Source organism: Falco rusticolus, chromosome 5, assembly GCF_015220075.1.
Source record: "Falco rusticolus isolate bFalRus1 chromosome 5, bFalRus1.pri, whole genome shotgun sequence".
NCBI lineage: Eukaryota > Metazoa > Chordata > Aves > Falconiformes > Falconidae > Falco > Falco rusticolus.
In genome coordinates, this window is record NC_051191.1 from 6542844 (window position 1) to 6555079 (window position 12236).

The 12236-nt window shown below is 37.4% G+C and overlaps 1 protein-coding gene across 1 annotated transcript in view; it reads right to left on the bottom strand.

Moving 5' to 3' along the window:
• IL17REL (interleukin 17 receptor E like) overlaps positions 1-4333 on the bottom strand; it is a 49110-nt gene extending 44777 nt beyond the window's left edge. The window contains exon 1 of the mRNA XM_037390565.1: positions 3168-4333. Within this exon, the coding sequence (XP_037246462.1) occupies positions 3168-3269 (102 nt within the window). The 5' untranslated portion in view covers positions 3270-4333. The remainder of the gene's footprint in view (positions 1-3167) is intronic.
• Positions 4334-12236: the final 7903 nt, after the last annotated feature.

Below are 12236 nucleotides of genomic sequence, written 5' to 3' on the forward strand. Positions count from 1 at the left end.
ATTTGCTGCCTATAATCTTTATAACTGCAAAGAAATCCCAGATTCAGTTTAGGGTTTCCTTCTCTATCCGTGGACTTTGGAAATGTTACTACATTTAATGGCAGACAATGCAAATAACTATTTCATAGTTTTCTGGAGATCTTTTTTTTAAAAAAAAATATAGTGCTCTCAATCTTTACTAGCTGCTGAGTCAAATTTGGCCTAAGCCTTTCTTTGTGTACAGCCTGCAAACAATGTGGATTGTAAAGTGAGTAGGGCACAAACCCAATTTCAATTGCAGGCTGGGATTCCCCTATGCTTTTACAAGGAAACTTGGTTGATAACTGTGTTTGCTACTGGGTGAGGCATGGAGACCAAGCCCATTGTGTTTAACCTTTGCATATCAGAATATCATTTGGGCTCTAAAGCCAAGCCACTAAAACAAGGAAGGAAAAATAAATCATAACACATAATAAAAGCTTTGCTGTTCCTTTGCCACCAATCAACCCACAGTTGCATATTTTCATGCTGTTTAAATTTTCATGTAATACTTGCATAAACATCTGATGTTCTTTTGGTTTTTCCTTTCCTGTACTGAAAAGACGTACAGTTTGTGGTATAGTAATGAAACCTGGATATTGCCTTATACAAGCCAATGCAAGGATATCTTGCTGAATATTCGTAGCAAATTAATAATGATTCATGAAGTTGCAATAGGATTCAAAATCTAAAAAATTCATAGTGAAGGGGTTTTAAGTCATATATGTCAAAACAGTTATGACACTATTTCCCTCTTAAGTATAACCAATGCTTTATTCTGATTAGGAGTACCCAAGGAAATCAAAACTGCTTACAAATATTCAAGGGAGATAGCTACCCTATAATCTAGTCTGTTGGTCAAACTCAACAGTTTCAGTTATTAAACCTGCTCACAACTTTCTGACAATATCCACAGTTTGAAAAATGCAGAAAAATGCAAATCAATTGCTTTTCATTCCCCTAATGCTTTATGAAGAACCACACAACCTCAGAGCTGACACTGCAGAAGAGAAAACCACTACACAAACCTATGGGAAAACTTCATAAAGAAAAAACCAATTATCTAGAATACTCACTTGTAGCAATAGCAGCTACAGAAAACTTCTGATAATGTAATTTTAAAACTATCTCATCATCACATTAAGCAAATTGCTATAAAAAATGCCATTGATTCTCTTCTTTGTGATCTGATGTGCTATAGCAGAAGGCAGCACACATATATTTCACATACACAGAGACAAATTATAACCCCTGGTTAGGGCCCCTGTAAAGACCATTGAGTTATAAACTATGGAGAAGATAAACTGCTGCCTTTTAAAGTAACTCAAAACAAATTGTGGTCGGTTATGTGGGGAAATTGAAGTTACTTCCAAAGGAAAAGGAAGAAGGATTTTTCTCTAACAAGCTAGTCATGATACTTTAAAGTTCATGTAGCTAAAATGCTTTGCACTAGACTGAAAATGCTATGCTGGCAGTAATTTGTCCTGTTGAGATCATTATTGTTCCCAGTGAGAAAACATTTTTGTCTGAAAAACTCATTAATGCATTCAAGATTCTACTGAATACAACTAGCAGAAACATAGCATAGAGAACATGAACCGAACCCTATCTTTAACATCGCAAATGGTTGATCGATTCCATTATACTGGAAACAATGTATTTCCCCTATAAATTAAAAAAACCACAGCCTTCTCACTTATCCAACATTCAATATTGGAAAAATTGTACAAAAAACTCCTGAAGGCAAAGAAAGGGATCCACTCTACTAGACCTCAGGGTTGTGTCTGTACCTTAGGCATCTAGTGAATCAGTCTTCTTAACATACATACCTAAGATATGACAGAGAAAGATGCCCTTTAAAGGTCCCACAGGTAAGTCCTATCCCCTAGACTGAATCCCACCAAAAAAAGGTTGCTATTGTTTTTTACATGCTGAGTCCGATACTCATATACACTCTTTGGAGGGATAAATTAGAATAGTAAATTATTTCTATTTTAAACTCTCATTGCGGCAAACCAAGGAGCTTAAAATATTTAACACACGTGTGTGTTTGCATTCATATACTTAAGTACATAAAAATTCTTGACAAGTGCTGAGGTACATCTAGAGATTAATCTCTTATGACTATTGTTTATTATTCTAAAACACTTACATGAATAAAGACTACAGAATTTGAATGGGGGAATATTAAACAACTTTAAATATAGAGAAGGAGGTTTCCCTCAGTCTAGTATTTGATAAGCACGTTTGCCTGACATTTTCTAGGATACACATCTAAAACATAGAATAAATTGCTGTAACATGTACTAACTTAGTATTTGAGTAGTACCACCACATTTAGACAATATTTAGTATGTCCCATTGCCTGTCCTAAACACTGACATCTTCAAGCAGAAGTCTGTACAGCCATACTCTTTCATGCCATCAATTCCACTTCTCTGTTGAAAGTACATAGTTATCATCCTCCACTAAAACTGAAAGTCAGATTCCCTATTATTCTATCCTTTTTTTTAAATCTTTGTATTTACTCTATTCTTGCAGTTTCAGAATGCCAACAGAAGCAGAATATCTCCATACTGCCCCTTTGTGGGAATATTTGGAAACACACAAAATTCAAAGCTATTTAAGAGACAGTATGGTGCATACTACACTTTTATTCACATACATAAGCCATTAAATTTAATACTGCAGTTACATTCATCCCAAAAAATGAAAAACAGGGTTTGCTCTTTCTCAAGCTTAATTCATTTCTTCACAGGAAATTCAGTGTTTTGGATATTCCTAACATAATCAGCAATTTCTGAAACCTCCCATTCCTGCATCCCTCATCTCTTTGGCACCATTGTTGTTGTAAAAACTGACGCTCCAAATTAATTCATATGAATTAAATATTTTTTTCAAATACAAAAGACGTATTAAAAAAGATACTAACAACAGCAATTGGAAATAGCATAAGATGCATTTTCTTACTCCCTTCCTAACAGTCATCTTTCCTACATTGGATACTTAGAATGACAAGAATTTAAAGTGAATGTTCAGGACAGCTTAAATATTCTTCCATTTTTGCTTTCTTGCTTTTCTTACAATTATTTTGGCAGCATACAACTACTATATTAATAGATAGTAAATAGGAACAAGTAAGAGATTACCTGAGAACATGAAAGTCCACATTCTTCAATCCTGGGAATAATCTGACAATCAGAATTCCAAAGAAGAATTACTAGAAGAATCTGAACATGAATACTTATCATCCTAAATTGGAACTAAAAAAGCAAAACCTCAGAAGAAACCTTCCACTCTGACAATTCTCCCTCTCATGCCAAAACTTTAATATGAATTTTAGTCCCTCCCACAGCACCTCTGAGCTCCTCCCTCTAAAACTTTCCAAGGACAGAAAATTGCTAGTTCTGGGAAATATAAAACATGTTCAACTCATTTCTTATGTTCCATAGTGAAAAAATAGGCAACATTAACTTCTGTCAATCACAGTAAAACCTTTTCCTTCTGGATTTCATCATGTCAGCTTTAGATCAGTTTTAGCAAATTTCTGTCCTGTAAATTCTATGTATAAATGGGAATTTTATTTCTAGAGTGATGTACCAGGCAGGTTCACTGGAATCCAGATGCATGTCTACTTATTTTCCTGGTTTTCTAATGCATTGAATAAAAAGAATAACAGCTTTGCTGAGGTGGGTAGTCTTGTAAGACTGATTTCTTGTTTTCATCAGCAAGAAAAACAGATTCTTTTACCCTAGAAATATGTGCCTTGAACTTATTTCTCTTATTTAATTGTACCAACAGAAGCCTCTTGTTCTATAGCCTATCTCCAGCCTTTGGATTTTCAGCTCACTCAGGAAGTATGCATGCTTTGCCACAAAAGCTCACCCCCACCAGCTCTGAAAGCACTGTGCCAGTGAGTCACAATACCCTGGTACCTGTTAGCACAACAAAATGCCCAGGAACGCCTTCTTGGGTGCTACCTTACACAGTCCCACTACCCATCACAAGGAACAAGTATTCCAAAAAACACACTCTTTGGTTCATATGGAGGCGATATGTGGTGTGTTATGCCCATAGGTGGGAGTTATTTTTGCATAGAGCGGGCTTGCTCCCAATGAAGAGAGATATCTTTCAGTACAACAGTGCCAGGCTCTTGCAAAACCTTTTACATCTGTTAAAGTAGGGAATACACAATTAACACCATCTGCTGGGATCTGGCTTTACCAACATTTTTTTTTAATGAACAGGTAAAAGGCAGTGCCTATTCTACCAATGTATCTACTATACTGACATTTTAGGTACTTTCATTGCAGTCCAGTTTTTCAGTTTTACAGTAAGACTTTATTTTCTGAAGATAAAGAGCAGTGTCAATCACAGTACTAAACAAATTGTTATTTAATATTTTGGTTAAAAAATAACAATTAAAGTTTTTCATCTATGCATAAAAATAGACCAGATTAAAGACCTGTCGAGTCCACTCTCCTGTGCCTAACAGGATCTGTAGCAGACACTTAAGAAAAATAAGAATGAAGTTAAATATGTTTCCATGGATGATTTTAACCTATATGCTGCTGAATTCAAATGACCTGGATCCTATGGATTTCCTGAACTGAAAGCCATGCGCACTTCACTGTTTTCAACAGCTGTTTCTGGGCCTTTCTTACATGCATTTATACAACAACTCTGCATCTATTCATCCTTTTGGTTTTCAAAACTTCCTGTGGCAATGAGTTACACAATTAAACTATGTTTATTTGCATTGTTTTGAATTTAAAACTGCTTCCAAATACTTCAGTTGGGTTCCCCCTTGTTCTTGCTTTAGAAAAAGCAGAGAATATCCATTCTCATCTTACCTTTGTCAAAACAGTCACAATTTCATTGATTTCTAACATACCTCCCCTATTTTTTCTAAGATTAAGAATATGCGTTTTCATTTTTACCATACCTTTTCTAAGATAGGTGGTCCTGCACACAATATTCAGGAGTGAGCAGATCACGGATCTTTTACGTAATAGCGTAGCGATGTTGACAGAATCAGAAGCATGATGTCCCTCTACCAAAAAGCCATTTTGACTCTCAGTCAGTGAGTGTATCATTTACCAGTATGCCTACTGCAAGCAAGCCAGTTCAGCACACACCAGTTAGTAGTTTTGCAACTTCAATTTCAAGTGCAGTTTATGGGACCCTGTAGAATAGAGTTTGATTACTGTTTCAGGTATTAGTCTTATTCTTTTGGATTACTTGTTTTAAATTTAGACCTGAGACAATTCCTTCAGTAGGTTCCCCTGCAATGGGCTCCACTGCAAGCAAGCAAGCAAGCATATTTTTTTTACTGTCATTAGATTCCTTGAGCAAAAAGTGTCCTTTCATATCTCCATCACTAGTCAGCTCCACAGACTTCTTGATTACTCATTAGCTCCCTAGAATTTTTAGGAGGTTTCCTTCTCATCTTTCATTAAAAAAGGATGGTATTAACCTTTCTTAAAAATACTGTCTTGGAAGCTGCAAAAAGATGTCTTCTTACAGGTGACATTTTTGGGGGATATCTTATGTGTGTACTGTTCTTAGTTTTCCCTACATTACTTTTAAAGTCCCTTGTGCCTCGAAAGATTCTACCCTTTCAGCTGCTCCTTTTAATCTCCTTTTGGAGACTCAACCATTTTACATAGTTTCTGTACTATTTATACATTAGCACACCACATTTTTTTTTTTTTTTTGGATGTTGAAGTTGTGTCACTATTGAAGTGGCTGCTTGGAAAGGAACCAAGAGTTCTTTCTCTTCCTATGGGGTCTGTGATTACTTGCTCCAAGCAACAGTCATTTGTAATGTTTACAAATTTAGTTTCTGCATCAAGCCCTGAGGTAACATGCCTCCAGTTTCTATAGAAACAACTGACGTCACTAGCTTACTAAGTTTTTTTCCTCTCTTACTGTTTCTGGTATTTCTTAGCACACCTCTGTCACCTTCCAAATAAAGTGGTTCTTAGCACTGCTCTAACAGTATACTCTTTCTATGCAGGTACAGTTTTTCAGTCCAGACAGTTTCTGTAATACCTGTTATAAAGTTCAGCAGGCAACAATCTTGTTGTTATTTACTTTATTTGACAGTAAGCTTTTTTAAAATCATGTCTAAACTAGCACAATCTACTTTACCATTTCTACCTAATTTATATCCTGGAATTACAGTGTTCATCAATTGTTTTTATTATGTCCAGTTACAGACCCCCCTTTAAGCCAATATTCCCACTAAAAAATGGGAAGTATAATAGACCCATGTTGTGTTTTTTGAAAACTTGTAGTTTATGTATCATTATATATCAATTATGTAATATTATGCATCCATGCATGTGAAATATATATGGGCACTAGCTCGTAGGCTCCCTGCTCAAATGTGACTCTAATTCTTGATAATAACTTATTGAAAATAACTTATTGATAACAGATTTCTTTTATTATTTGTTCCTCACTACACCTTACCTATATTTTAATTAACATTTGTCTTGGGTTTAACATTTTTATTACTTCATCCCTGAAGAACAGATGACAGCAAATTATATACTATCCTGTTTTAACCAATGCTCCATCCAGGATAAAGTATCTTTAAAAAAAACCACAACTTAATAGGAAGTGCCTCCTTTTGCACTTTGGTAATACAGACACTTTGTGCCCTAAAGCTTTATTAGAGCACAGATCAAGGATATAGAAAGGCCAAAATCTAAGCATTTCTCAGTCCAAGAAGGTCTGAGTACAAATCTTGCAAATTTCAGGATGGCAGCCTGGCTGCTCAGGTTTTTCTTAATAAAATGTGGAGGTAGACCCTAGAGTACAGAGTAAAATCCAGTGTTTCCCATTCTCCGTTTTCTCTTGAGTCAAGCCTGATCTCTGGATCACCAAGCCAGGTCCCTTCTTCTTAACTGATCTCTGGCTTCACCAATTCTGCATGCTTGGCTACACATTTGGCCCATTTCAAGAGGGACCACTAATAAAATTCTACCATTCCTCAAGAGTGTTCAAAGAGCATTACATGGAAATAAAAGTTAGGACAGGTGTATCACCAGACACATTTAAGCAGCCAGACATGAATTTTGTGACTTGTGTAGGAGTTTAAGCACAGAACTCCACACAGATTTCTACCTTGGCTACTTATTTACTCAGTTTGCTGAGATGGACATGTCAGTGCCTAGGCTGTAAGGCATATTTCTGTCACATCCATACTGGAGAAGCCCCAGCCTTCTTTGGAGCACAATAGCTACATTCACACTTCATTTTGCAAGAGTATCCTGTGGTACAGTACTACATACTTTCATGTCTCACCAACACAGGCACACATATTATTGTTATTATTATTATTACAGTTGTCTTGAGATGAAGGGCCATGGCTAGCACAGTCCCATGGCTCCTTTTTTAACTTAGTGCGCAGCTGTATCACCCACACCAGGCAACAAGGTCTTGCCTCAGGGCCACTCACTTCAACCACAAGATAGCTGAGTGCTTATAACTTAGCAGCTTCTTGTCATGTTGGGCAAGCTCTGGAGTGGATCCATGTGGAGTGCTACTGTCATCACAACCAAATATTCACAATGATTCAGAACTACTTGGGAGCTGCACTTTTCCGGGAGTGTGCTTACATCTGCCCAGAGTGAGCCTGTGCGGCCAGGGCAGGTACTCAGTGGAGGGTATCAGCAGGGCACATAATTCCCACAAAGCCACAAGACCGGCTGGTGAAACTGCTCAGTGCTTCTGTATCCAGCATGTTACTGCTTCATTATTCAGAAACAATCGCTCCTTATCTCATCTACATGACCCAAGGGGACCTTCACTCTCTTCCTCCACCCTGTCCCTTTCTTAGAAGAATGACAAGTATTCAGCAACAACGGCAACCATTACAGCAGGCAGTCCTTAGGAGCATTGCCTACAATCTCTAGAAGCAGTAAAAAACACACCCAGAATCCAGGTAGAGGCTGGAAATGTCATTCATGCACAAGTCCGCGTTACGTGGCGGGGGGGGGGGGAATGACAGCATTTCTCCCTTATAAAAATATATCCACTACAAGATAATCCTCGATTACTTTTAAAAACAAAACAAAATATAATATTACTCAAGAATTACCTTTATCTGTGTCTACATCTCTCGTTGATTATTTCTTCAGCCTCCTGTGGTATTCTACGGCTGGCATTTAAACAACCCACTTGAAGGAGAATAAAGAAGCTGTTGTATTCTAGAAGCCCTCCAAAATAAATTACATTATTGTAAGTTCTGTTTCACTAAATCTAATCAATCTGTTAATAATTGTAAAGGAATTTCACTGACTTCTTGCCCTCTGGAAATTAAACACCGGTAAATCAATCCTTTGACTAACCCTCAACCTAGTATAGAAAAAGAAGTCAGTTCAGGCAGTGGACTGGCACCAGCCTCCTTACTCCAAGGCACTTCTCTGAATTATATCAACTCTAAAACTAAAACCCTGCCAAGTTCCTCTTCCTTATGTCATCAAATATTCATTTATTTGAAATACATTTTAAGAGACAGAATGCTATTCACATGCCACTTTAAAAACTTACACATTCACTTAAAAAGTTCTATATGCGTGGGCTTACACGTTAGAAGACGGTAAATCTGTGTGCGTACTTTCTGAACTGTTGCACAATCTCTTTGGTTTTATACTTGACAACAAATCTCCTAATGAAAAGGAAGAAATTAGACTCTGGGGAAGTCCATTGAAACAACCCATTATTCTGGGTGGAAGTAAAAAAAGGGAGGAATTTTTTTTTTTTTTTAGAGACTGTATACATCTCCCAAGATCATCCTATGCACTGTAGCCATTTTTCACTTCAACAACAGTGAAAATTCAGGAGCAATAGGTTTCTCCTAAGCCTTTTAGTGGTGCAAAATCAGCACTGGTGACTCTGGCCAAGGTTTTAAAAAACTTCAGCTGCTTTACCAATCCAGTCGGCTGATCGATGGAGCTTTGGAGAAGCCTAAAGCAAAAGTATGTACTCTGTAAATCAGGTGTTCAGTGCAGTACATGCCCCTTCAAACTCTTTGACCTTATAACTGCTCTGTGTACTGCTTACTCATAGTCAAGTATCATCAATCCTCCGCATGGTATCAGTAAGATAAGACTATTTTGAATTAGCTATTCAATTATCAAACCAAAATACTTCTTTTCCCTGCAATGCCAATTATTTGCTATGATTGAAGTATCTGTCATGCAAGCAATAGCCTTCAGTGGCAGGGAATCTCTTATCCCGAAAATTTTAAAAAGGCAGGCATTGTCTTCAGAGGATGAAGGTATTTTCAGCTTTAGTACATGTCAGCAGCACAGCTTTTAGCAAAGCAAGAAAAAATATATGCATGCACTTTACACATAAGTGATAGGCTATGACTAAGACCCACTAGCTGATCCATCTCAAAGGCATTGTAAAAATTACAACAGGCATGGAACTTTTGCAATTCAATAAAAGAAGCTCGCTTTGAAAAGCTAGAAAAATTCGTTCCTTTCTCTCATGCAATACAAAGAAAAGGCTGTCTCTTTAAGGCCAAACTCTTTAGTTATGCAAATTATGCTGAAACCTAGAATTAAGACAGCTGAAAGACTAAGGAATCTACCTCACCTTTCTGAAAGAGTCTGAGGGTAAATAAGGTATTTTGAGGATTAACATTTTTGTTCTCTCATGATAAGAGCATTACTCTGGATTTACCAGCATATCCAAACCACTAGATTTTGCTTGTATGTATGTTCCTGCAGGAGTGAAGATACACAGTGAAATAGCAAAAAGTGTCCAACTATATTTGATGTTGCAAGGTGTTGAGTTTTCTGAACCCAGCTCAACACAGTATTTTAGCATCTGTTTTAAAGGTAATGGTCTAATTACTTTAACAGAGCTACACCTGTTTTATATGGTACACACCAAGGCACTCTAGTAGACACAGGCAAATGTTCAGTACCTTCCTGCATTGTTGTAGGTACATAAAAATATTCCTGGTTAAACAGTCAAAGGATGAAAAGACTTACCCTTAAAAATTTCACTTTTCTTATTCCATGTAAATACCCTAAGAGTATAGCAGGATTTGCTTGAGCAAATTTCTCAAATTTAAAGACACCAATCTTTAAAAAAGATAAATACTACCCACATCCATATATACATATTTGCTCTGACTTCACCATTATGTCATAGTACCCAGAACAAGACAGAATATGCAACATTGACACACACAAGAACTGCAGTGTGTATTTTCATTAAGCGTGCAATTCCACTAAAAGGATCCCATTACATGCTCTGGTGATATGATACAATCATGCAGATTAGCCAATTCTAGCTGCTTGCTGCTGCGAAACAAAGGCATAGCATAGTCCTGCTACCCCTACTTCCTTATCAGACTACCTGCCAACATCATTAAATTTGTCAACATATCAGAAAAATAATCCAACCTAATAAACTGAAAAGCTTCCTTTGGGTCAGCTAGCAAATTAGCTCAAATACACAAAAGCCTGCAGGACAAGACAGGAACGAGTGTCTGGAACTGAGCACAGGAGAGGTAAGGAAGGATGTGAAACTGCTTCTTCTATATGACAGCCTGATTCCCATACAATAATTAAAACTGGCAACTGCAAGATTTTCCAGCATAATAGGCATTCCTAAGAGACAAAGCAGTTTATTAGAAGCTACTTCCTACCTTATTCTACTACTTAATACATTCCTAATTCAAATAATCTTTTTGCTTATGCAGTCAACCAGTTTTAATTCAGAAAAGGATCTAGTTAATTTAGCTAAGTATTTAAGACCTACTGCCTTCTAAATGTTAACATGAATGCTTTTATTATTCAGTAGTAAATCACTTGTAGAATGGACTCCTCCCACCTCACTTTAAGATTGTAAGAGCTAAGGATTCACAGCATGCCTGAACCAAAATTACAGCTTGTTTCTGCTCTCTCCTTCCTTCCTGGCTCTTTCCCTTTCAAACTCAGTCACACAATTTCACTCTTCCCTCTGCCATTCCACAGACTCTGGCACTCATTTAATCAAAAATGAATGAATTCAATTATTCCAAGAAGAAAAAAAAAAAGGAAAACAATATCCGTTTGCTGCATTAGTGAGATAAACAAGCCTACTCTGAAATAAAATTAGTACCTTAATTGACTCAAGCAGAGATGCAGGGCAGGGAACGTATGCTGGGGAAGGGGATGATGTCAAGAATACAGCTTTAAATTTCAGTCCAGCAGTTAACTTTGTCCAAACCACGTCCTGAAAATAGCGTTGGTATGTAACCAATCTTCTTTGACTCCCTCCCTAGTAAAGAGAGGAAGATAAATCTGAAGACCTCTGAAGGTCCTTTTCTCCCATTTCACCACCTAGAGACAGCCTAGTTTCCAAAACTGGGTACTGAAATGGAAGTAACCCCAAAAGTTTGACAATATAACCAAAAGCCATAATGCAGCACTGAGGCAAGTCCCAGAGCTGGGAGGCCTCAGTCTCCTGCTGCCTAACTGCCACTTACACAGTGCAGGAGTATCAGTTCAAGTACTTTGCATAAACAGCAATTTGGCCGAATATTGGAATGTTTTCTCAAAAAAAACCCAGGTCCTCAGCCAAGAAAAGGTTTAAAGCAAAACAAAATCTAACCCCTAGAATTCCATTATTTATAGCTGCTCTCTTTCTCTTGTTCTTACCCCTCTGCCATTGTTACTAAACCATTACTGAGATATTAAAATTGCACGTTACTTCTCAAGCACCTAGACAATAATCTGTCTATATATTGTCTGTACTGTCACAGGAACTCTTGGTTCTGCCTGCTCTCCAGGCACAATAAATCTTCACTTCAAGAAAATATGCAAATAACTTCCGTTTCCCATTGTGGACAATCAGGAGACTGACACTGGCTTCTGCAAGAATGTAAGATAAGGCATGAGCCACAGATACTGCTTTGCACAGAACAAGTAACAAAAAAAGTCTTCTCTAAAGGAGGCAGGTGTTTAAAGCAACGCTCATTACCACTGACCTTCCCAGACACCTTTCCAAGCAGGTGAAGATAACATGCTGTGTCCAACCCATCACAGTTGTGCTCCCCAGCAGCTACCTTAGGACGGTGATGAGCTAAACTACTTTATCTCCTGCTCCTTCTGTCACTTGTACCTTCTGTTTTCCATACAGTAACACATGGAATTTCTCAGGAGCCCCACATCATCAAGTCCTTTCAATTAGAAATGCCAAACAAG